At 40.0% G+C, this 27,510-nt stretch overlaps 1 protein-coding gene across 7 annotated transcripts in view; it reads left to right on the top strand.

Annotated features, from left to right (window-relative positions):
- Positions 1 to 14,081, top strand: part of LDB2 (LIM domain binding 2) — a 356,991-nt gene extending 342,910 nt beyond the window's left edge. The window contains exons 6-9 of one of the 7 annotated variants that reach the window (XM_014788892.2): positions 3,524 to 3,647; positions 6,960 to 7,108; positions 9,675 to 9,817; positions 12,761 to 12,884. In XM_014788892.2, coding sequence (XP_014644378.1) covers positions 3,524 to 3,647; positions 6,960 to 7,108; positions 9,675 to 9,779 — 378 coding nt within the window. In that variant the 3' untranslated portion in view covers positions 9,780 to 9,817; positions 12,761 to 12,884. Of the gene's footprint in view, positions 1 to 3,523; positions 3,648 to 6,956; positions 7,109 to 9,674; positions 9,818 to 12,760 lie in introns of all 7 variants that reach the window. The other 6 variants (XM_014788893.2, XM_004432291.3, XM_014788889.2 and 3 more) reach the window with 6 other exon arrangements.
- Positions 14,082 to 27,510: the final 13,429 nt, after the last annotated feature.

Below are 27,510 nucleotides of genomic sequence, written 5' to 3'. Positions count from 1 at the left end.
GAACCCACTCCCCCAACCCGCTTCCTAATCTCATCTCATAACACCCCAGGCCTTTGCTGTTGCCAAGATGTACTGGCTTGCTGCCTGAGAAGGCAGGCTCTTGTCTGAGTTAGTTCTGCCACCTACAGCATGCAGCCCAGCAAAGCCACCGCCGCTCCACAGCAGAAGGTGGAAGGCTCATTTGCATACATGAATAACGGGAGGGCTGCCTCTCCAGCCTGGGAACCCTCCACTGGAAGAAAAATGGCTTTGGGGATTGCCCATTAGTATTCAGAGATGCAAACTTCTTTGGGGTGGGTTACTGTGATGGGAAGATATTTTTACATTAAAGGGGAAGGTATAAATCTTGAGGATTATCACCTGAAAAAAGTGTTGCCCAAAACCCAGAGAGAAAAAGCACCAGAAAAAAAAAGGAGATAATGAGCTCATGGGTTTTCACATTAATGCAACTCTCCCATGTCCTAGCATGTTCAATGCTGATAGCCCTTTCTAGGTCCAAACAGGTCATCTTTGCCATCTAACTTGTCATATAATGAAAATATTTGCTTCAGAAAGACGTGATTTCCTGAGATGCTTGAGGTGTAAACACAGGGCAGTTTTCCTAATATGCTTAAATCATTTTTAAGGGGGCTGAATACTCTTTGAGGGCAGAGATTGTGTTATTCTCATCACTATGTCCCCAGCACCTAAGCAGATTGTCTGATGCAGAAGGAAGCTCAAATGTTTGTTGATTTAAAACTATAGAAATGTGGCTTGTTTCGCAATCCGTGCTGTGCTTGCTGATATATAATCATAATATCTCCTGTTTGTTGAACTCTTAGGTGTCAGACATATTCTCAAATTCTCACAACAGCATAGAAGATTGGTGCTGTTTCACAGGTGAAACTGAAACCCAGCATTATTAAGAGGCTCACCCAAGGATACACACCAAGTGACAGAGTCAAAATCCATACCTAGACCTCTCAGCTTCTAAGTTCATGCTTATTCCACTCCATCCATGTATGTTATATCCATTGTGAGCTGATTTCTCAAGAATGGAGAATGGACCAAAAGGAAAGGGTTTGAAAACCTTTGTAACTTTTTTTTTAATTAAAGAAAATATGCTTTTCCCAGTCCTTAGAATTTCTCTGAAAGCTTTTCTTACCATCTGAGCTTAATAATAGATGCAAACATCATCCGACCCTGTCTGAATGTAGCAGTGGTTCTTCTTTGATGGATAATCCATTCTTATCTCAATTTGTAGAGATGGTTGTGGAATCTTTCACTCTATTTGGTCCAGGGAGCATCAGTGTCTGGGGAAGACTTGAGGTCGTCTGTAGTTTGTGCATACTTTGTTTTCCAGCGAGGGATTCTTAATAGAGGAATACACACATAGAGTCTTCACAGTGTTGGAATACAGAGTTAATTGCACAGTAATCCTCTCTCTTTCACAGATTTTTCCTTATTAACATTTCAGCTTTCAAAAAGGACTTCAAGGTAAGCAAGAAGATACACGAGATTGAAGATGTGTTGTAACTAATCTGGATCTCATTACTTTACAGCCTGATTCGTTGGGGTTGGGTAGCTTTGTCTCTTTGGCTCACATTGTACTTGTGTTGTTCAGGATTGAAAATCTTGTTCTCTTCTTCCAGAGAAAGTGCAAATGGAAGGAGATTACAGTTGGCCCTTAAATGGAGTTATTGGTTTTTGTCAAAGTTTAGATCACTGATAGGTGCAAAGGGCTGAGGAATTTTTCTAGATGAAAGTAATCTTGATTTGAGTATGGTAGTCTAGATCTGAGAAGAAGAGAAGGCATGGGAAAGTGGAGGAAAGTGAGAAGAGAGTGGAATTTGAGCTGGATACTACTGGGGATTTGTGCATGTCTTGTCTATATTTATCTATCCTAAAGCCCCATAAGTAGGGCAGTGGACTTCAAACTTCAGTAGTGTACATCAGAATTAGACGGGAGTATGGTTTTTTTAAAATGCAGATTCAGGGCCCCAGCTTCAGACCCAGTGAAACAGAAAAGACAGAGCCCGGACTTCTGCATTTTCAATAATCAGCTCATTTGGTTCTGATGGAAGTATTCCTTAGAGCACTTTGAGGAACACTGGCATGGCAAGATCCTCCGGTCTTTCTAAGAATCGCTCCTTAAATGCATCCATTCATTTGAGTCAAATCTAGGAACGCAGAGATAAGAGGCACAGTCTCAGCATTCAGAGACTCCAAGGACAAGTGGAAAAGACAGACTTGGAAGCAGATGGTTACAAAGCATGAATGAGTAAGTTCATAGAGCAGAAAGGGCCAGGTGCTATGGGAGAATTGTAGAGAGACACCCAACTCAGCCTGCCTGGGGAGAGGTGCACAGCCTGGGAAGGAAAGCACAACAGAAGAAGTAACTTTGTCTTCAAGGATAAGTGGGCATCATCCAGGAAGAGAGGAGGTTAGAATTCCAGGTAGAAGGAAGCCAGTGGACAAAAAACAGTGTGACCTCTAGGGAAGTACTCAAGGTGAGGAACGGCAGAGGGGAAGGGGGTAGTAAAAAAGCCGGGCCCATGAAGCTGGAGGCTGCATGTCTGCCTTTCATAATCAAATGATGTTTTCCACATGGGAAGGTGCATTGCCGATATTTGTATCGCTGTAATTGCAACAGCAATAGGTGCATCCTTCCCAGTTGGTCCCAGTATGGTCTTTGTCCTCTTAGATACAGTACTCTCAGTGCAGCGGTATTCTGATAAGCTTCCAACTGAGAAGGAATTCAGAAAAGTCCATGGCAATCCCAAATGGATTTACTTTCTTATTTCATTCATTAATCTTTGTCATCAGATGTCTTGAACCAAAGTAAAGCTGAAAAATCGAACCAAAGCGGGGAATGAGGTGACTGTGTACAAAACCACAGAAAAAACTCCCACATTGAACGAATGTCGGCGTATGTTACTGACATTATCATTATGTGTAAAATACAAATGAGTACGTGAACAAAAATAAAATAGTGTTCATCATGGGCTTTTGTAAGAATTAGGATCAGAAAAGTACCTGTAGATGCCACTTTGTTCTCCAAAGTTTAAAAAAGGTCTTTCAGTGCCACATAATCTACATAAACTAGCATTGTAACTCACAGTGTGTGGTTATACAAACAAGAACTACAGCAGAAACCAGTGGAAATCAGAGCGTGCTGTGCTCCATGGAAGAGAGCTTTTTTCTTTAACCAGAGAGAATCATTTGAATTCAGAATAGAGCTACATACATCCACACAGTAGTCTGTACAGAATGTGTCTATGGGTATGTGTGTGTGTGTGTGTCTGTGTGTGTATAAATCATATTCAGTGATAATATAATGTTATAAATGATAGTAAATTAAGTGGGCAAATATCACATGTTAGTAATATGTCTCTTCCCTCAAACTTGCATAGAAAAAAGTCAAAACCAAGGGAAAAAAAAGCAAGGACCCTTAAGCTTTCTAATTGATTCCAGCTGTTAACATTATTTATTGCAAATAATTTTATCAAGTAGCGAAACACCAATGCCTTTGAACTCTTTGCAGTTGTGTGTAATACTGGAGCCAATGCAGGAACTGATGTCAAGACATAAAACCTACAACCTCAGTCCGCGAGACTGCCTGAAGACCTGCTTGTTTCAGAAGTGGCAGCGGATGGTGGCGCCGCCAGGTATGCCCTGGTTCTTCTTTCTCATTCTAAGTGCATTTCTGGGGCACACGTGTACGGTGATGGATGGTAATTAGTCTTTGACTGGTGACCATGATGTAGTCTACACAGAAATCAAAATATAATGATGTACACCTGAAATTTATATAATGTTATAAACCAATGTTACCTCAGTAAAATAAATAAATACTAAATAAATAAATGCATTTCTAGAGGCTTCTTCTGGGGATGAAATGATGTGAAAAGGAAGGAAGTGATCATAAATTTATCAGGATAAGTAGTTTATTAGGGATAGTCTGACCTTAATTTTTGTCTTGGAGACATGGAATTTGTGAAGGGCAAAGATCCTTAGGAATTATCTACAGTCTCCTCACTTGCCAGAGTAGGACCTGAAATCAGAGAAGGAAATTGATTTATTTAATGTTGCTGAGAAGATCATCGGCAAAGCCGAAATCGAGCAAGGTTTCCTGTGTCCCTGGCCAGCGGTTGTTCTGCTGGACAAGGCTGCTGGCTTCTCATGGCCTACTGTTATTTTGGTTTTTGTTTGTTTAAGACTGATGGAAATTATAAAAAGGAAGGGAGAGAGGGGAGGAAGGAGAAAGGAAGGAAGGAAGAAAGGAAGAAGAGAAGGAAAGAAAAAAATAAATTTTACTCTGTTTTTTAAGATATATAATATCAAAGGGTACGCTGATCATGAAGAGAATACATAAAAGATTCCATTGCCCTCACTTCCCTGGAATACAGTTTAGACACTATAGTCTCCTGCTGGGGTTCTGAAATTACTGCTTCAAGTCATCATTAATTGTCTTTCTGTCTAATACATTTCACTCCCAGGCGTGTGTTGAGCCTCATTGATCATAAAAGCAAAACGTATCCATTCGCTAAGAGTTATTTTTATAAAGAGTAATTATTAACATGAGGCACATAGCTTTCTGAGTCACAAAATATAATGGTCACTTTCTCTGGTAATTGGCCAGGGGTTTTATATAAAGTGAATATAGCAGATTTAACCAAGTACATATTTAGAAAGCTGAGAAAATGAGCATTATTTTACATAGAATAGCTGTGTCCCCATCTTAGGGGAATTTTAGACATTTAGAACATTATTTTTCAAATATATTAAGTGTACTTAAATTGGCCTTATTTTCTCTTTCAATATCAATAAGCTGTTATGGAAAAACTACATTATACTCACTAAATGCCTTGAGCACGTATATTTTCCAACATACAAATATATAATTCATATTTTATTCATTAATTCAGTCATTAATTCAGTCATTCATTCAAAAATTGTTTATTGAGCCCCTATAGGTGTGAGGCGCTGTTCTAGCTACTGGGGTACAACACTGAACGAAACAGTCACAGGTCCTGGCCCTCAAGGACCTTCCATTCTTCTTATTAAATCCTCACAGTAACCTTGTGAGGTATTTGTTGTTATTTCCATTTTATATAGTGAGGCCTGAGATTTGAAGTAGTAATTTGCCAAAGTCAGTCTCAAAGCTAACAATGAAGGAAGCCTGTGTCACAGTGGGTTTTTACGTCTCCAAGTTCATGACTACTACCACAGCCCTCTACTACTACTGCCGCCATCGAGTAATTAATTCAGTGCGCAATTTAGGTACATTTCCCCCAGATTTCATGGAGAAAGTACAGATGTTAAAAAAAAGTAGCTCATTTAAATTCTTGAGGTGAAAGGAAGAAGATGCTATTCAGAGGAAGGCTGAGTATTTGCTAGACTTTAGAATGTCCTGCTCAACTCTTCCTCAACTGCATGAGCTGGAACAATTTTATTTCCTGTTTCTCTAGCCTGCAGAATAAGCACCCATAACTCTCTATGGATGAGATGTTAGACCCTTTGATGAAAATGTTTGAGCATAAAGGACAAAATATTTTTACAAGCAAAAATGGTATATAAATAGAACAGAATCCCCTTCTTCTTCATCAAAAGTGAGAGATAACTTGGTGGACTAAGCGGTCTTTCAAAGGAGCCTTAAAGGGGTTCCTCCCACTGCGTATCAGAAGCAGCATGGTGTTTTCAGAAAATACTAGAGGGCCCTGTCACTCAGTTCTCTCCATCAGAGGTGGGTCTAGAATAGGGATGGCAAAATCATGCTCTTACATGCCATTTCCAACTTATTTGGTAACTGCCTGGAAAAGACTTCTGAAGATTTCTCATTTACAAAACAAAGATTATAATAATGGCACCTAATTAATAGAGTTGTTATGAATATAAAATAATTATTACATAGAAAACATTAAGAATATGAGAACATTAAGTAACATTCCTTTTACCACACATTACCATGGATCCCTCTATTTTCATTAAGTCACTGCCTATCCTTCAAGTGCAAAATATTTTTCTCTATTTCTAAACAGACCTTTCTGGAAAAGGTCTAGCTTCCCTTCATTAATGTACCAGTTGTAGCATACTAAGACATTTCTTCCCAGGAATTTTGAAGTTAGTAGCATTCTTTAAACATCAGGGTCCAAACCATGGAACCTGGGAACCATACTGAGCTTGGGAATTCCTAAGTTCCACATTCACAGCTGATGGAACTGACACTTCCTCTTCTTTTTATTTGAGCGCCTTGATGGTGTAGTAGAGCTGGGCTGCAATATGACACTTAGCCAGTAGATGCTGCTGTTACACACTGGCTCACTAATTTGACTATCTAAGTTTATACTTTCTCTCATACCCTGGAGGCCCCCCTTGGGAGCCCAGAGCCCTCATTCTTTTTTTTTTTTCCCTGAGGAAGATTAGCCCTGAGCTAATATCTGTGCCAATCTTCCTCTATTGTGTATGTGGGTTGCTGCCCCAGCATCGCTGATGAGTGGTGTAGGTCCATGCCTAGGATCCAAACCAGTGAACCTGAGCCACTGAAGCAGAATGTGCCTTCAACCACTAGGCCATGGGGCCAGCCCCCTAGAGCCCCCCTTTTGTTATAAAGAAAACGTAGTCCAGAGAAAAATTTTTTCCCAAATTTCATAATGGTAATAATATTTCTAATTCAACCATGAAAGTGGTGTTAGTAGCTCACCCCTAAAATATACTAATAGATTACAGACATATATACAAGATTGCCAAGAACAATTAAACACAAATCCTTTTATCCAGATACAAAAGAAGAGTTGCACACATTTTGTACTAAAAATAAATCAACAGCTTTCTCCTTTTCTTTTTTGTAAAGCTAAAAAAAAATTTGAAAAAATGTAGAGTCTACTCTTTGTGATTTACAGAAACAGCTTCATTGGAGGGATGGTATTCTGATGGTTGCCCTGGCACTGATTCTCCTTCCATTTTCCATATTGCAGCAGAACCCACAAGGCAACCGACAACTAAACGGAGAAAAAGAAAAAACTCCACCAGCAGCACTTCCAACAGCAGCGCTGGGAACAACGCAAACAGTACTGGGAGCAAGAAGAAGACCCCGGCCGCCAACCTGAGTCTGTCCAGTCAGGTACCTGTAAGTCTCGCTTTCCTTTAAGGCCTGAAATCCTGCCTTTGCCTGTCTTCCATTTCCAGGGGCCCCCGTTAAAGTCTCTTTTAGCCGCAAATACATTCTTGGCAGGTGGGGGGTGGGGGAGGGGAAGGCAGGGACAGGGGTGGGATGGGAGGGAGGAACTCTGCCATGGAAACCTTCCCTGAAAACTGGGAAATAGAAAGGAATATTAAGAGTCTGTGTTGCAGTGGGACCTGAATTAAAAAGCCGTCAGAGTCATAGACAGGAGATATGTCACTTAAGGTTTAATTAAAATATCACTTAGCAGTGTGCCTGGTGGAATATAAGGGTCTCTCAGCACCATTACCAGAGACCCTGTGCTCCCCTGGAAACTAGCTCCCGGCGCTCAGGCTCCATACTGTAATTTGACTGGGCCTTCCTGACATGGGCATCCCCTCTTACTTTAAGACTCAGGTAATTAACTCGTGGCCACTAAAAATGCAGCTCGGTGGATTTCACTTTACCCATTTCATTGGCTCAGGGGGAGGGTCAGCCCCTGGTTTGGTCTCGCTCTGTTGACCTCTTGACCCCTTTGTTTCATTTCTGGTTCTTGACAAAGGAAATGAGCCACTTAGAAGGGGGCTTCTTTGAACTCCAAAGCTGACAGCTGAGGGGTGTCCACGAATAGTGTAAACTGTGCAGGAACTTTCTTCATCTCCTCTTATTTCTTCCCAAACTCTGCCCCTTCTGCCTAATTCCTTCCTGACTCAAATTCCTCAGCCCAGTGTTAGACCATTTATGGCTTTTAAATTCTTAAGCTCCTTTAAGCATTTCCTGTCCCTTGTCCCCTCTATCATTACTTGTGGGTTTTCCTTCTCGCCTGCCCTTGTTGCATCACCCTGTCGCCAGGCGTTTGACTGTCGTTTGAATCCTGACACTTTTGTGGTGCTTCGTGGATGTCCTCTAGACATCACGTCTTTGGAAATGTGTCCTATTTCTTGTTACTTCCCTTAACCGATACAATTTTACCTTTTCCCTCTTTGTCTCCACTTTTCCCCTCTTGGTCTGTTGTCCTCACTCTTCTTGTTCTGATCCTGCTCCATCTCTCTCCAGGGGAGACCTTTTTTGCATGGGGATTCTCCACTTATTTCTAAATGTCTTTCTAATCTGTCCTCTACCCATTTTTACTCAGTTTCCATTGGTCAGTCCTCTTTGGCTAAAACCAACCCCATCAGCACCTGAGAATTAGCTGGGCCATTGAAACTCTTCTCCCCTCCTCCATAGACAGAGGATATGGTTTTCATTCCCATTGCATTAGAAAGAAAGGGTCATGAAGAGAGTGGCCAGCCTGTGGGGAAGGTACCATTTTAATTTAAGACCAGTAGGAATTTAGTCATTAAATAACGCCAGACTCTCCTCTGTTTTCTGAACTGGGCTATCACTTCTAAAGAGTCAGGAAAAAATATCAAAGGAGAAATACAAAGTGTTTTTATTAAGGTACCAATAAGTCATGCCCACTCCTGGTTAAATTGGAAAATGCATAGAGAAAATAGCTTGGTGTAAATACATCAACCCAAAAGCGCACACAAGTAGCCCATTTATTCATTTAACTCTGGAGTTTTAGAAACTAACATTTGTTAGTTTCCTCCATCAACTGACAGTGCATTCCAGAGAATTCTGGAGCTGTGACATAGCTACTTAAAGGCACAGTGGCTGCAAGAATTCAGACCAGATCAACAAATGTTTTCTGAGCTCCTACAATGTGTGCCACACTATACCAGGTATTGGCAATAGCCCCAAGATTAAAAAAAAACAAAAAGACCCAGGCCCTGTCAATGAAGAGTGCAATGTCTAATTGTGGGATGGCAGAGAGGTTTCCTCTCTCCTGGCAGCTCAGTCTTCTGCTGTCAGCTCACAGGGTACAATATTGAGAAGATTCTGAGGCCTAGATTGGTTTGGTGGGTTATACATGAGTGGTGTAGAATTGAAGCATATATGTTGTATATTTTGACATACCTAGCCTAGTTGGAATCATTTCAATTTTATTTTAAAGAGCTCCTAGTTTTTTCTACTCCATTGTGCTCCTGTCCTCCAATCCAACAACTGCATCTTAGTGACGATACCTGTGTCAAGAGGGTTTTTAATGAGTTGAAACCCTGTGGACTTTGTGAGAACAAGGCACCATTAGAAAGTGAGAGTAGAATTTCAGCACTATCCCCACAAGATGTAATTAAAGATGTTTTAATTAAATAAAACTTACAGGTGGCCGAGAGAGGCAAGGAAGGCAAGCAGGTTAGGAAAATGTGCAAATTTCTGTGTGTACTCTAGTTTAATAGACCTTAAATGATAAGCATCAGCTGGCTTGTAGTGACCACATCTTTTAACCCTGTCTACTGAACTACCATCACAATTTTACTGTTTAAATAGAAATGCAATCGGCAAGCATGGCCGCCTCAGCCAAAGGCATGTACAGATTTGGTGTGCCACCACGACCATGGCCGTGGTCCACTTAGCTGCCACGGCAGCAACGTGTGTGTCTGGCGAGGACTAGGGTTTAATCCTTGGATTCTGCTTCTCACTCCATGAGCAGGGGCTAGGAGCGATCCCGAACTGCAGCCTCAACCCTGGGAGGGATGGAGACCTGTGTCATTCAACAGCAGTGACCCCTTCTGGCCAATTTAAGGAGAAGCATTGAGGGGCCCTGAAAGGAGTCACTTCCAGTCCTCCTCAGAGGTTGGTGGTCCTTGCACGGGGGATTAGTGAGGAGGTGTGACACGGGCAAGAGCTGGTGGCACCTCCAGGCCTCCAGCGAGGAGCAGAGGTCTGCCTCATGGGGAACCGAGGGCATATGGGTTACTCTCAGATGGACCAATATTGCCTCCTGTGGGACACACAAGATAGCAGAGTTGGGAAGGAAATGTAACTCTCACTACCAATGTTGGATGTTGGGGGGATTTTTAAAGATGTGTGTTGGGGGGAAAATGGTGCCAACATCCCCTAGTTAGAGGCAGCCCAGAATGTGCATTATATCTCCATTCATTTTGTGTGAGGAAAACAAATCAAGACTGCCTGAGCAGAGAACCACTGTCCTAGTCTAGAGGATTAGAAGAACTGGGTAGAGACATGTGCATAATTGTGTAAGTGGCCTCAAGTATGTTTGTGCTTATGAAGTCCCTAGCACACGTCTCTTTTATAGCTTGCCATCTATTAGTCACTCATACACATACATACATGATTATGTATCTGGCTAAGGATATTTTTTATAATCAGTAAGGCAAATGTGGTATCTCTCTAAAATTTAGGATGCTTAAAAATATCCATGCCTGGGCATCTTTTCCAGCTGTTCCTAGAACAAAGATACACCAAACATTTTACAAGTCTATATCAGCCCCATTTGAAGTGATTCAAATCACTATTTTCATGGCACTTTGCTTGAATGACTGTTATTTTCTGATACAATGAAGGCATCTGGAGTGTTGGAAACTTTTTTTCTAATATCACTCTTAGGTTGGCTTCTTCTTATGTTTCTCCTCTTTTTCCAAATTATGCTTACCTCCTCACACTCTCCCAGCCTCTGTCGATGACTTGAACTCACAATACTAACGCTGACCCATGTGGTTGGTTCTAATCCTTCTCCTGCCTTGTGACACCTTATGCATGTGACTTCCAAGCCCTTCAAAGTGTGTTGCACATAAGTCATGAAATGAGATTAACCCTCATGTGGTCCTCTGCCCCATCTTGCCCTGTTCTTTCCACCTTTGTTCTTGATCATAAGCATGGTCTCCTAATTGCCTGTAACCAAGTGGCACTTTTTTTCCTGAACACCCGCAATGGGTGATGTGGCAGCTGCCCCCGCTAACTCGATAACATTCACGCCTCTGTGGAGGCCACACTCCATCTAAAATCCTGTCGGCATTCTTGCCAGGCACAGAGTCTGTGTTGATTTTGCGTTCACCTTAAGAGTCCTCATGAGTCTCCTTACATGTCAGTGTCATGTCTGGCTCTTTGTCGCATAATAAATACATTCTTGGAAGCACACATCTGATTATCCTACCAGTACCTATATTGCTGAGTTTACTCAGTCTATATTTTCAGCATTTACTTCATCTGGGACGTTTCTCTTTAAAATCATTTTATCAAATCACAAGAGTGATTAATCCAAAAACACAGTTTGGAAACCTATTGATTATCTCCGCATAATTCTAGGAGAATCAATCAATCAAACAAACAAAGTTTTCGATTCCAAAATAAACCATTAAGGGATTTGTTCAATTGGCACCTTCAAAATTCTAGAAGGGATCTGGAAGGCCTGCTGGACCTTCTGACACAGGCGGTATTCCACTATACTGTCCAGGAAAGCCTCCCTTGCCGCGGTGAAGAGAATTTTTGCCCAGTTGTCAAGATGTTTCATGCAACTGGCCTCCCTATCAGGAAACACACCCTTACCTCTCCAGAAGCATCTGGCCCAGTCCTTTTTCTGGCCGGCGGAGGCTGAGAGCAGTTGGACACTCTCCTGGAGTCACTGCACTTTTAAGTAGACTATTGCTCAGAGCCTGCCCAGCAGTATCCACCTGACAGGTGTCCTGTCCCATGCCCAGGACACCCATCAACCCCATATGGTCCCCTTTGAACAAAGAGGCCGGAGCTGTGCCCTGGGTATGCATCCTTCTCCCCCGTCCCCATGCCTCTCCAGCAGTGGCCTTCAAGATGCTCCCGGCTACAGTAGGTGGCTTACTCGTTTGCATGGAAGGACAATTTGTACTTACAGGAGTGATTAGATCGATTCTTCTTGCACACTTCCATTTCTGATGACTACCAGCTTCATCAGTGTAATTATAATTAGTGCTCTTCATCTTCCTTACAGCACCAGCTGGACAGACTGGTTCTCTTTACTGCCCAGATTGGTGGCAGGGTTGCTTGTGTGGGGATAGGTGAAAGGCACCATGAAATAACAGATGGTAAATTCAGGGCTTGTTGGCAATCAGCAGGTTTTTGCTAATTACTTAATTAGCTATGCAAATTGTCAAATCAGTGTGAACATTGTTTTTATCGAAAACTTTACCTAAATTAATTACCATAATTAAGTAGCAGAATGTCAAGGATATTGGCTGCATAAAAGGGCCTGGCTGAGTAGAGAAAAGAGAGATTCTGTCTTCAATTAAAACGTATACCATCCTTGGGACAGAGAAAATGCCATTTGGAATGAATTGCGTGAATATTGCAGAATTGCATCCTACCCATGTTCACTGCTAGTTTCCAAAGCCATTCAGAGGCCCTAAATAAAAGCGTTGGATTTTTGGAGGTTTTGAAAAGCACCCAGCGGAAGGTTCCACAGCCCTCTCAAAAAGTCCCCAATGTAGGCAAGTTAAAAGCGTGGATTTTTTTAATTTTGAAAAATCCATTTTTTTATTTCTGCAGATTGCTAGCATTGCTCGTTCTCCGGTGTCAGGCTGCGCACTAAGGACATAAACTCGCGTGGTTGTTACACATCAGGAGGCGATGTTTATTTCCTGTAGAAATCAAATATGCGTCTTGGCCCCCGACATTGAGACTTGACCCTGGTGTACAGTACACAAGTGTGTCTGTCCTAGATCCCCCAGCTCCTCCCACTAGTGTTTTAAGCTGAGCTTCTCTCTCCCAAGGTTTCCCTGTAATAATGTCAGCTGCTGTTCACAGGATGTGATGGTGGTAGGAGAGCCAACTCTGATGGGAGGTGAGTTTGGGGACGAGGACGAAAGGCTAATCACTAGATTAGAAAACACGCAATATGATGCGGCCAACGGCATGGACGACGAGGAAGACTTCAACAATTCACCCGCCCTGGGGAACAGCAGCCCGTGGAACAGTAAACCTCCCGCCACTCAAGAGACCAAATCAGAAAATCCCCCGCCCCAGGCTTCCCAGTAAGATGAGCGGCACCAGAGTCCACTGTCATAGGCCTGTGGGCTACACTCATTATTTCAGATCCTTACTTACAGGAGAGAAAGGAGGAGAAATAAAAACTTTTCCACGCAAATATCTATTTCTAAACCACAATGATCTGAGTTGCTTTCATTCATTTTTTTTTTTTAATTGAGAGGATCATTCCAAATAAACGTCCATGACCCTTCCCTGGAGGCCTTCACAGGTAACACAGATACTGGCACTGATCGAAATGAAAACAAGAGCAAACGCTAGCGCTTCTCCTGGCACGGTGTTAACCACACGTTTGTTAATTTCCTTTCCCCACATCAAATGAAGGCCATATTGTCAATAAACCCTCAGTGCTCAGGATCTCATTAATATGCGAACCTATCTACAGATGACTTTTTAATATTGTAAGATATTTTCTGCTTTTTGACTTGCATCTGCGAGTTTCTTGTTTCAGTAAAAAAAGAAAAGAAAAAAAATCTGCTTTTGGAAAGTAATTTAAATGTACCTTATTTGTTTTTTCTTCACCTTTTCTTTCATTGGGTAACAGCTAAGAGGGCCCAGCAGGATAATTTATGGGCGAGCTAATGTCGATTGGTTCTCCAGCCCGAACTGGTTCAGTCGAGCCCCAGTGCTGAAACAAGAAATGTCTTTTTGTCATCAAAGACACCAAGGCCAATTTTTATGTAAACAAAGACTCTTGGCCCCTTGAGAATTTATGCATTTGTAAAATTGCTGTTGATCCAAATATTTTCAAGCCATGTAATCCATTAATTTTGTGGGCAGTTTAATAAATCTGAAACTTTTTTGTGTTTTTATTGTATCTGAGTTGACTGTTGTTTCTTTTCATAGTATATTTCTTGTATAATATTTTGTAAAGCCCTCACCTGGTTCTTTTATGGGGATTTTTCTTTTGGGGCAATTCCAGTGTATTTATGTGAAACTTTATAAGAGAACTAATTTTTCCATTTGCATATTAATATGTTCATCCACACATGTAAAGACACAGTGGCTCCGTGTGTTATAAAACAGCTGTATTTTATGTATGCTTTACTGATAAGTGTGCCAATAATAAACCGTGTTAACAACCAAAGCAAGTGAGTCTGCCTATATGTGAGCATGAGTGGAGAAGTCTGCCCACAATTATGAGAAATGTTCAGCTTGGATTTATCGCCCAGACTCCAAATGGAGTGGTACCGTGAATGCTGTGCCATCTTTTATGGAGTGTGGTTTCTTTCCATGCTCACAGCAGTTGACTTGGGCACACGCAGGAGCACCCTTTCCGTGCTGGGCACCTTGCTGGCCCAGGACACAAGAATGCAAAAGGAAGGACTGGCTTGTGCTCCTGAAGCTTGCCTCATAGAAGAGCAGCGGCTTCCACTCGCTGAGTGTTTACTCTGCACCAAACAACTCGATTTAAGGTCCACAGACATTACTTCAGCTAATCCTCACAATTCCACAAAGTAGGCATTAATATCCCCATTTTTAAAAATCAATGCCTCTCTTGACTATTTTTCTAAAAGCTTTGCTATATGTAGAGTATGGAAAATTCACTTGATGACTGTTTTGTTTAAAGAACTTTCCTCACGTTTTTCTACTTTGTACCCAGGGGGAAGATGAGAGAGGAAACCTGTTAGCATTTGCTGAGTGTATTTCATGTGCCAGGGAATTTTAATTTATCATCTCAGCAAATTCCGGAAAGTGGGGTTTGAAGAAGAGAAGCAAAGGGAAGGCACGTGTCTTAGGTTGGGATTCCCAGAAGCAGAGCCTGAGACCAAGATTTAAGGGCACAAGAGTTCATTGAGGAAGTGTTCTTCAAGGGAAAAAAAAAAAAAAAAAAACTCTTTAAGGGAGTGGAGGGAGCAGGATAGGGAAGGAGAAAAAGCCTAGAAAAGCTGTGGACTCAGGTAGTCTACTTCCTGGCCCTAGTCCATGGGAGGAGGGCTTGGAGCATAGACCTCACTGCAGAGTTAACCCCTCCAGAGTTATCTGCTAGCCTTTTGTGCACCTGTACCAGTCAGTCATTGGCTGGGGCCATCCCCAGAGTGTATGGGGGTTCTAACTTTCAGAGCAATATGGCTCCCATCAGCCAATGGCGTTTCGGCAGAGAAGAGGCCAACTGGAAGACAACAGTCATAACATCTTGGCATGAGTGTGCTGGTCTCAGAAAGGACATCTGGGCAGGGCTCTGTCTACCCCATTAAGTGACTTGCCCCATCTCATAGCTCATAGATGACACAGCTGGGATTTGAATCTGAGTATCCCTTGACTATAAAGCCTGGGTTCATTGGAGAACATCACATTGCTTCCCTAGAATATTAGCATTTTGAGAAAAATGTGCAGTATAATAGCAACAAAACCAAAGGAAACAGGGAAACAGCTACTTTATTGCTTCCGTACTAGTGTACTGCTAAGAGAACTTCCAGTTTATCCCCCACCCCACCTCACCACTTTAGGTTTTCTTTTTTCAATTCTTTAAAGTCACCAATATGCAATCATTACAGATGATGCCTAGGACAATTTATCTGGCACCTGTTCCAGTTATCTCTTGTGGCATAGCAAATCAACCCAAAACTTAGTGACTCAAGAGAACAATTTAATATTATCAGTTCCGCTTCTGAGAGATCTCTTGTCTCTGCTGGGTGGTTTGCACTTTGGGGCTCAGAAGCCAGCTGGGGCTGGAGTTATCAGGTTTGACTGGGCCAGACATTCAAGATGGCACACTCTCATTGCTGGCTACTGGGTAGCAGTTTAGCCAGAGCTGTTGACTGGAGTGCCTTCGCATAGCCTCTCCATGGGGTTCTTAGAATGATGACTGGGTTCTAAGAGGGAATGTTCTAAGAGCCAGCATCCCAAGAGAGAAGAAGCATAAATTGCCAGTGCCCAGAATTGAGAGAGTGTCACTTCTCCATTCTATCCAACAAAGCAGTCCAGGCTTGGATGCATAGACTACACTCATTAATGGGTAAGAAGCTTGTGCATACAGGGAGTGGAGGAACTGATGATGGTCATGTTTGGAAACAAACATCTACAACATCCAACGCAGGTCACAACCTGACCCTAACCTATCTTACGGTTGTATCTTTAGCCCCTCCCCACTTGTACCTGGTTCACCATCTACCTAGACTTCTCCCAATTTTCTGAATACACCAACTGCTCATGTCACATGTCTTTGCTTGCTTTTCCCTCTTAGAATGTTATCCCTTCACTTTCTTACATAAACAAAGCTATTCATCTTTAAAAGCCCAGCTTGATTCTCATGGCCTCTGAGATGCCTCCCCAGCTCTGGTCAGGGTCTATTTTCCCTCTGGAGTCCAAGAGCACTTGGTTCCTGCTTCTTTCTTAGCACTTTCCTTACAAGTTTTTGTTGTCGAGTACCCCTCCCTGTCCCACCAGACTTTTCTAGGTCTGAACAGTTTAATTATTTCCATTGGAATCCTTAATATCTAATTTCTCTCATACATAGTGGAATGGATATAGTTAAAAACTACCAAACAAAAAATCATGAAACCACCGTTTACCACACATTATCCTATTAAGTTTCAAACAGTCTGTAATTCTATGGCACAACTTAGGGTAACATTTATGCCTGTAGATTTCTAAGAGGGTGAGAATTAGAGATGGGTGTGTTCAAGTTTCTCAGTGGTCAAATCAGCACAAAACAAACATTTTACAAGGCATTGACCTAGGCCTATCTTCCATTATAGAAACTCCATGAAATTCATCAGGCCCAGAATAATTCTAAAAGCAACAGTTTATTAAGTACACACTATGTGCCCATCACTTGCTAGATACTTTACCTTGGTGGTCGCAAACCAGGAACCCAAAGGTGTTGGATGAGTTGGGTTTTGCTTTGTAATAATCTCAAAATCTCAGCAATAACGACAATAAGCATTTACTTTTCTCATTCATGAGACTGTGGGTCATCTGGGACACTTCTGCTTCAGGTCTGCTCCTCAGCTGACTTTCTGGGACAGTGGCTCCCCAGGGCATGCTCTTCTCTTGGCAGATCTGGAAGAAGTGAGAGAAGCCAAGCCACACATGTACATCTGCTCATGCTGCTTCATTCCTCAAAGCAAGTCACAAGGACAAGCCCAACATTGGTAGGGTGGGGAAATACACTCTGCCTCCTGCAAAGGCCCATGGCAAAGGGTAGGTATCCAATCCACCACTGGCGGCCTATACAATGTAGCCTGAAAAATCCCTAATTATTTGCCAGCATTGAAAAACGGATGAATTTCCTATAAAAATTAAAATTCCTTGCTTCTCTTAAAAAATCATATCTCATGATGATAGACTCACATTTCTGAATCCCTGGATGGTAACAGTTACCTGGCGCTGAGTCATGGCTACCCAGCTTAGGTGCTCTCTAGCTTGTCACGCTCAACCCACATCATTCACTCACTTTACCTGCCTGGCTTCCGTCAGCTACTGTATCCATTATACACATGCTCTCTACTCTTCAAAACCACATTTGGAAATAGGCATTATGGGCTCCATTTCACAGACATGAAGACTGGTGCTCAAGCAGGTTAATTGACACAATTCGTCACAAAGCTAATAAGTGGTGAAGCAGGCTTTGAACCTGGTCCTCGGGGCCAAAGCCTGTGCTCATTTCACCAAACCAAGCAAATTTTAATAGGAATCACAATAATGAGTGTGAGTTAGGTTAGGAATGTGACAAGCATGATTGCATTGAATCTTTGTAATATCCCTGTGGGCAAGGTAAGGTTAATAGTCCCTATTTTGCAGATGGGACTTAAGGCAGTTAAACAGTTTGCCCAAGGTCACAAAGCTCATGAATGACAACATCATGTCATCTTGACTGAATCACTTTATTGGACTTACTGTTAGCTGCATAGTCTGCAGGTGGGGTGTTTGGAGGTGTTCTCTGGCCTGGGAGAGGGGTCCTGGCATCCACCTTTCTGCCACTCACTATGTATTTTCAGGGGTTGTCAAAGAGAATGCCAGGGATCAAGACTTGCCACTTACCTGGTAATGGAACAAAGCAGGGAGGCCCTCATTTAGGACCTTGAAATCTCAAGGGCATCTGACAAGGGATTTATAAATAAATGGCCCAGTCCCTGCGGGAAACTCTTTCTCTCTCCATTTCTCTTTAACCTTAAGGTGAACATTTAATGCAATAGGATAACACAACCCACACTGGTTCTACATGGGGTGGAGTGCAACAGGAACAAGGCCAACAAGATCAATTTCCCTAAAGCAGAATTGGCAGCATCCTTGGGAAATTCATTTTATAATGGGATAGCCCCTCCATCTTCCATAAGAAAAAGTTATGAGGCTTTTTGTTTTCTCTGATTATAAAGTATTACATGCTCATTGTAGATAATTTGAACAAACAGGAACAAGAAGAAAATAAAGTAATTCCACTACCCTCCTATAACCATTGCTAATATTCTGATGCCTATCCTTCTAATTCTTTCTTCTTGGCTCATATACGTTACAATGTTGGTAATATACAGACTAGACCATTATGTGTCCCGTCCTGTTCATATAGTATTGTATCATGACCCACCTTGTTAACTACTCTTTAAAAACATGATTTTAATTTCCATACAATGGTTCACTAATGGAATATACCATAATGTGTTAAGCCATTTATTTATGGCTTGTCAGCTCCCTTTTTTTACATCCTGTTAGAATTCATAATCGCTAAAAAGCTAGTCGAAGGTTGATAAGAGTTTATTAAATTGAAATTCACTTATTGAGTATTTGCTCTGTGCTCGGCACTAGGTTGAACATTTAAATGGATTCCTGTACCTGGTCCCACCCTCCAGGTGCTTACAGTTGACGGGGATAGGGGACAAGTGCATGAATGCTATCCAAGCATATAAGGCTGAATATACTCAAAGGTCAACGAAGCATAGAGAAGAAAAGCTCTAAGAACTCACATTCACTGTGTGCTTACTGTGTTGAGCTTTGCTTCACCACAACCTGGAGATGCAGGTTTTTTGCATATGATGCTCAGAGAGGTTGAATAACTTGCCCAAGTTCACATAGGTAGAAAACAGCAAAGTTAAGTTTGAATCAGCACATGACTCCAATGCCTGTTCTTTCTCTAGTAAGCTGCAGGAAATCCCTGGGGAAAGGGCAAATGCTGTGATTGAGTGTTGGCAGAAATGATTTCATGACAGAGAGGTAGAGCGGGGATGAGGCATGGATACATGCACACACATCTGAGGGTCTGGTTGCTTCTCTGAATTTGGTCTCTGGCCTCACCTCCTTTTATCCATCACTGGAGTCAAGATGGTGTCTCTGATCCTTGGGCGTATTGAGGTGTTTGGGTTTAAACAAAACCTAATGCATCAGCACTGCTGGTATTTATATAAAAGTGTTTTCACACTTGAAGCCATTGAACTGGAAAAGGCACAGAAAGGTTATTAAAACTATAACTGTATTGCATATTTGAAAGTTGCTAAGAAAGTAAATCTTAAAAGTTCTCATCCCAAGAAAAATTTCCATAACTATGTGTGGTGACAGATGTTAACTAGATTTACTGTGGCAATCATTTCACAATATATACAAATATCGAATCATTGTGCTGTACACCTGAAACTAATATAATGCATGTCAATTATACCTCAATTAAAAAAAATGTTTTAAATACCAAAAAACAAGCCCTATAAATTAAGAGAACTGGTGACATAATCTCTGTGGCCCCACCCAGTTCCCTTTTTTCTCAGTCCCTATTCCTTCCGGAACGTCGCTATCCTGGACAAAGAAAATATTTCTCATGTTCTAATGGCCTTCAAAGAAATCTCCGGAAAATATTTATTCCTGAATTAAACAAACCTGTTTGGGAGGAGGTCCTTCTTTGTATCTCTTCCAGAGCTGATGTGCTGTATCTTGAGCCCTTGCCAATAATGTCATTCTCTCTCTTTTAATTCTTACTTTGTTAAAAGTAGTTATTCACTTTTTTAGAGATTGCAAACTCTTCTGTCATGTTCTAATGAAATCGTTAATGCTTTAAGAGAGATCTGCAAAAATTCATAAATGAGTGTGAAATTGCCTAGTTGAAGACCATTGTCACAAAAATGAAAACTTTCATATTGTAGAAAGAGGTAATTTTGGAAAATCTAAGCACTATCTAAGGGGTCAAACAAGTTTCACTTCCTCTGCTAATTCTGACCGATGGTGGCAAGTTAGGAGCTTGTCTGTATTGAGCAAGTTTCTGAGGAACAGCTCACTCAGAGGGAAGAAGGGTGAGGACCCTTAGCAACGCTCGCCATGGCAAAGGAACAGAGCAGGGGGCTCAGATTCCTAGCATTTGCCATCTCCACCCTAAATCACAAGCATTTCAGAGGTAGAGGCCTACGGGATTCATTGCACTTGGTTCCCCATAATCGGTGCCTAACCCTGTTTTCCTGAGACTGCCCCAGTTTTAGCACCCAACGTCCCGCATCCCAGGAAACTCCTCAGTGCCAGGCAAACCTGCCCACCTGTAGCAAACAGTCCTATGCAGAATCATAACAGCTATTACTTATCAAACATCTTTTGTGTTCCAGGTCTTTGCATACATTGACTCTAATCCTCACACCCACCCTGGGTTGGGGGGGGGCGTTAATATCATTATTTTACAGGTGAGGAAACTGAGGCAAAGAGACATTAAGGAAGATGCCCAAGGACCTCCAGACAATCAACAACCAAGCTGAGATCAAATCCCAGGTGTGACTGGCTGCACAGTCTGTGCTTTCTCCACTGCAGAAGTTGATGGCTTTCAACTTCTATTCTAGATAAGACCAAGGTAAGTGCAGTATGTCAAGTTGACGAAAGAGGACCAATCGAGCATCAGAGACGGTGAGACCCAAAATAATTCCCGAGGAACCAGAGGCCTGGCTGTGCGGGCGAGGCACACACCTGCCTCTCACACCATCACTCTTTCAGTTACCCGAGAACTCTGCTCCCTCGACCGTGTTAACAATGGAAAAAGCCACCACGCGCTGTTGTGTTTGGTGGATTAGAAAGTATTCAGACAAATGGCACCAGGCACATACCTGGGGTAGCCAAGGGTTATTTCATTTGGCCCGATGAAACCTCCCCTCCCGTTGTAATGGAGGCTAATCCAGCCTGTCTTCATGACTCGACTGTGGTTTTGCTCAAGGCGAGAGAGTAATTAGAAACATCTGTGGCTACTTTGCACTTCAGTCCGGTCACCTCTGCTACTGGGTTTGGGGAGTTTTCTCACAAGTGCACCTTGCGAGATTCTTTACAAATAAAGAGGACAGTTGTCTGGGGTGAGGGGAGGAATCTCCAGGGTGGGCGCTTCTAGAACTCAACCACTAGGTCCACCTTCTACCACTACAAGAGGGTCAGAATGTTCCCACCTCTCACTGCAGAACTCAGATAACAGGTAACATAAGCCCCAGGCTGTATTTATTAACGGAAGGACACAATATTTCTTAAAAGAGAACGAATGGCCTCCATGAGCAAATTTAATCTCACTAGTCACTGAGACCATGGGCATCCTTAATTTCCTTCTTTCTTTCAAACATGTGCACAGAGTTGGCTCCACATGTTAAAGAACCAGATCAATTGTTTCATATTCCTAGGAAAAAGATTGGTGGATAACGTCTGATTTAAAATGGCTCTCAGTTACTACTGCCCTTAAAACTACTACCCTTAAAACAGAGGACAACTGATGTTACTGTCACCAAAAATATTAGAAGGCACAGCCTAGAAAATTTTTGAAAATGAAGGAAATCTGACCCCAAGAGATATCAAAGCAGAGTGTACAATGGTGTGGCATGGAATAGAAGTAGACAACCCAGGGGGAGAGTTCAGAGAAATACCCGCATATTTCTCAATTTTGGGTGTTTTATATCTAGGAGGAAAGGATGAAATTAAATAATATTTAAACAATTGACTATCCATTTCAAAACAATTATCTTACTTCCTTACTTCAACCCACATGTAAAGTTTTCAGGTGAATTAGAGATTTAAACATAAAAAACAAAAGCAGTAGAAGAAAACAGAACAATATTTCTAAAATTAGGAAATAAAAAATGACCTCTCTTCTCTAAACACTAAGACTAGAAACCATGTTTTTAAAAAGTACACATATGTGGAAGGTAATATGGAGTTGGGATGAAGCATCTGAACTCTGGAGAGAGTTAGACGTGGGTCCATACCCTGGCCTTGGCACCTACTGGCTGTGTGATCTTGGGCAAATTACTTAACTCCTCTGATCCTCTGTTGCCTTATCTGTAAAACAAACATGTTAATAGTTCCTACTCAGAAGGTTGTGTTGAGAATTAAATGTGTTATTTTGCATAAAACATTGGCACATAGTAAGAAATTAATTAACATTATGAATTATTTGTATTAATATTTGTATAATAGACACAAAGTAAGTCTCAAGAACATATAAAAATTAGAAAATGCAAGATAATAGAAATAAGGTCAGGGCCGGCCCCATGGCTTAGCAGTTAAGTGCGCTCCCTCCGCTGCCGGCGGCCCGGGTTCGGATCCCGGGCGCACATTGACGCACCGCTTCTCCGGCCATGCTGAGGCCGTGTCCCACATACAGCAACTAGAAGGATGTGCAGCTATGACATACAACTATCTACTGGGGCTTTGGGGAAAAATAAATAAATCAATAAAAATTATAAAAAAAAAAGAAATAAGGTCAGAGTAAGAGCTATGATAATAAGCTGACTGATATAAACTTCCCTGTTAAAAGGCAAAACACAAAAGAGAGAAAGAATCAATATCTAGCAATTAAGAGAACATGCACAAAACAAAAATGATTCAATGATTGCAATTAAAAGGAAGGGAAATTATCAGTTATACATAAATAAAAAGAAATCAAGAATTAAAATATTAATTTTAGACAAGTTAAAATTTGTGGTAAAAAATATTAAATTTTATATTAACCAAAAGTGCCACTATGTTTCAAGCAACATAGCATCAAAATATAAATATAAATATAAAGCAAAAGACTATTAGACTTAATAGTTCTGCTTAAGAATTTGACTAAAACATAATAGTAACTTATTATTTTAGTCTTTCATGGATTAAACAAGAAAAAATGAGAACATAGAAAATTAAATAATGTAATTAGATTGAAATAATAGATACATATTTATTTTTAGACAGACTAAGTAATAAGTATGCCACATTTTGATGTAATATATACAAAAACTTTCCAAATAATAGGTCCCAAAGAAAGTCTAAAAATATTTCACCAATGCAGTAATTGTACAGGTTGCATACTTTGATTACAATATAATAATACAAAAATGTTTAACAGAAATGTAGACAAAATATTCTTAACCACTTAAAAATTTAAAACATTCTCCTAAATAACTATTGGTTCAAAGAAAAAGTAAATTACTACCTACATGCTATTTGGAAACAAGTAAATTGAAACCATGGTTCATGAAACCAATGGAATTTTTTTCCCATTCTATTCTCTGATAATTGCTGTGACTTTTGTCCACCAGTGTCTTAACTGGACAACTTTACTGAATTCTCTCATGAATTCTCATAGTTCTTCATTCCATTCTCTTGTGCTTTGTAAAGTATATAATCAATTTGTCTGTAAATATTGATAATTTTCTGTCGTTCTAATAGATATATCTTTGTTTTTCATTTCTTTGCCTAATGCACTGGCTAAAATTGAAACTGTGTTAAATAGTGGTGGTGATAACAGGCATTTTTATATTACTCTGAGTTTTAATAAAATTGATTCTAGTGTGTTTCTTCATTTAATGTGTTGTCGATTCTATAATAAGTAAAGGAAACAATCTAAGATTTTCTGAAACTTTTTATTTAATCACCGATGGAAGTTAAACTCTAGCAAATGCCATTTTGTCAGCTAAGGAGATGACCAAATGTACTTTTCCCTTTTGTGCTATTAGTGAGACATATTTTGTTGACAATTTCCTAACTTTGCTAAGTTAAACTCTGCTTGGTCATGGTAAATTATTCCCTTGATATGTTGTTACATTATGTTTGCTATTATTTCATTTATGCTGCATAATCTGTGTTCAGAGTAGAACTGGGCTATTGCTTTCCTCCTTTGTTCTATTTTTGTCCTATCTTGCTATCAGAGTTATGCCATCTGCATAGAATGAGCGTGAAAGTGTCCTGTCTTTTCTGGGTTCTGTAGTAGTTTATATAGTTTAGGTATAACCATATGACCCCAAAGAGCTTTTGAAAGCACTATTATGACTTTTCTTCAGAGATGTAAGTTCGTTTCAAATTGATATAAACATTAATTAATTTATGTTGTTATTTTTAGCGTTTTGTGTTTTGTTTTTCTTTATTTAACTGTGCTTTTGGGATTTATTGAGTTGAAGCTCAACTTTTTAATTTTCGTTCTTTATTGCTTGATAATGATACAGTCTGAAACTAAGGCTTTTCTTCTGGTTAGAGTTTTTGAGAATCCCTAAAATTTTTATACGGATTAACACTACCACTCTTCCTCTTCCCTCCATTTTTATTCAACATTTAAAAATTTCTTTATATATTAAAATGAAGATAATTGTTGGGAAATTAAATGAATTAATACAAGTAAAAGAAAATACTTGGAAAGGTATCAGGCACATAATAAGAATACAATAAATTTAGCCATAGTTAATGTTTTGGCTAATTAAACAAGATAGCACCCCAGTCCATTGAAGTGCAGCAGAATCCAGTCCTAAAAAGTATTCATTAAGTGACCAGATCCAGCATTCAAGAAGCATATGTTTTCTTGTGTGATATATGCTATGTCTATGGCCTTTCATAATGAAACAGCAAATAATACATGTACCAATTAAAAAGAATACAGAATTATCATTTTTTTACAACAGCTTTACTGAGATATAATTCACATAGCATACAATTCACCTATTTAAAGTATACAATTCAATGGTTTTTAGTACATTCACAGAATTGTGCAAGCATAACCACAATCAATTTTAGAATATTTTTATCATGCCCCCCCAAAAACCCCATGCCCATTAGCAGTCACACTCCTTCTCCCCAACTACCCCACCACCAGCCCTAGGCAACCACTAATCCATTTTTATCTCTATAGATTTGCCTATTCTGAACATTTCATATAAATGGAATCATATAATATGTGGGTTTTTTTGTGAGTGGCTTCTTTCACTTAGCATAATGTTTTCAAGGTTCATCCATGTTCTAGCATGTACCAGTTATGTCATTCTCATTTATTGCCAAATAATATTCCATTTTATGGATATGCATATTATTAATTTATTCATTATTTGATGAACATTTGGATTGTTTCCACTTTGGGCTATCGTGAATATGTTGCTATAATGATACGTGTGCAAGTTTTTTGTGTAGATGTGTGTTTTAATTACTCTTGGGTATATACTTACAGGTGGAATCAATAGGTCATACAGTAACTTTATGTTTAATCTTTGAAGAACTTTCAGACTGTTTTCCAAAGTGGCTGCACCATTTAACACTCCCGCTAGCAGTGTATGAGAGTTTCAATTTCTCCACATCTTTGTCAACACTTGTTATTATCTATCTTTTTTATTATAGCCATCTTTGTTTGTGTCAAGTGCTATCTCAGTGCAGTTTTGATTTGCATTTCTCTGATGGCTGAGGATATTGAGCTATTCATGTGCTTATTGATCATTCGTAGAAGCCATTATCTAATCCAAGGTCACAAGATTTATGCCTATACTTTCTTCTAAGAGTTTTATAGTTTTAACTCTTACGTTTAGGTCTATGATAATTTTGAGTTAACTTCTGCATATGGTGTAAGATAGTTCAACTTCATTCTTTTGCATGTAGATAACCAGTTGTCCCAGCACCATTTGTTAAAAAGACTATTTTTTCCACATTGAATTATCTTGGCATCCTTGTTGAAAATCAATTGGCCATAAATATGACAGCTTTCTTTTTCCCAGACTGTCAATTCTATTCCATTGATCTATACATCTATCTTTATGCCAGTACCACTGTAGCTTTGTAGTAAGTTTAGAAATCAGGAAACATGAGTTCTCCAACTTTGTCTTCTTTTATACAGTTGTTTTGGCTATTCTAGGTCCTTGCACTTCCATATGAATTTTAGAATCAGCTTGTCAATTTCCGCAAGAAAAAAAGCTGGAATTTTGATGAAGACTGTACGTACTCTATAAATCAATTTGGGGAGAATTGCCACCTTAACAATATTAATATTATCATTTTTTGCTGGTGAAAATCCAGGACAATCAACTGACAGCATGTTTAACATATCACTAAGTTGGCCAGGTACACTACAGATATAAAAATTAGCACCTTTCATATATGTCAAAAATAACATAGAGAAATAGAATGTACAAAGCAACATATAAAATACCCAGGAATAATCTTAATTTTAAAAGTAGAAAATCTAGGGGCCGGCATGGTGGCGCAGCGGTTAAGTGCACGCACTCCCGGGTTTCACAGGCTCCAATCCCGGGTGCACACCGGTGCACCGCTTGTCAAGCCATGCTGTGGCGACGTCCCATATAAAGTAGAGGAAGATGGGCACAGATGTTAGCCCAGGGCCGATCTTACTCAGCAAAAAAAGAGGAGGATTGGCATCGGATGTTAGCTCAGGGCTGATCTTCCTCACACACAAAAAAAGTAGAAAATCTATATGAAAAACACAATAAAACTCTACTAAGGTATAGAAAAAGAACATAGAACAATTGGAAGAGTCTCTCGTACACTAGAGTCAGATCTGAGATTAAGTCCTGACTCTGCCTCTAATCAGTTGCGTGATTTTTAGAAAGATATATAACTACTCTAGGTCTCCTTTGTCAAATGAGTCCCATAATAGTACCTGTCCAATAAGATTATTTTGAGAATTAAATGAGATAATATTTATGTAGCATTTTTGGAACATCAAAAATATTCATTAAACACCAAGTACCATTATGATTATGTTTCTACAAAGATGCAAATTCATTTCAAATTAACATAAATATTTAATCAAAATCCCCAAATAATTTCTGTGACAAATATCATTCTAAATTTAAGAAATACTACCAGGCATAATTGCTAAAAAGTCTTTTGAAAAATAAGAGCTATTGATGAGGAGAGGTTTTTGTCCTATTTAAATACATTATAAAGCATCAATAATTCAAAAAATATTATAGTTAACGATAATTGACAGATTGTAGAACCAGAATAGATTGCTTAGAAACAAACTCTAGTATATTTAAGGATTTTGTTTATGACATAAATGGCATCCCAAATCCAAAGGCGAGGAAAAATTATTTGATAAATGATATTGGTGCAATTAGCTAGCTATGAGAGGAGGATGTGTAAATGCTCAGAACTCACAAGAGAAAAAAATAAATTCCATATGGAACAAGGAACTAAATGTGTAAAACCAAAGCATAAAATAAGGAGAAAATACAGATGCATTATCTGTCTGATCTGAAATTGTAGACTGACTTGTCAATTATAAAAGCAACAGAGAAAATTTCATTAAAAAATTGTTTGATTTTATATTGCAAAAATTTAAAACTTCTTCATAACATCAAAATCAAAAGAAAAAGATT

This window comes from Ceratotherium simum, chromosome 8, assembly GCF_057802395.1.
Source record: "Ceratotherium simum simum isolate JZ-2026a chromosome 8, ASM5780239v1, whole genome shotgun sequence".
NCBI classification, from domain to species: Eukaryota; Metazoa; Chordata; class Mammalia; order Perissodactyla; family Rhinocerotidae; genus Ceratotherium; species Ceratotherium simum.
The sequence above is the reverse complement of the archived record's forward strand: the minus strand, read 5'-3'. Positions and strand labels throughout refer to the sequence as shown.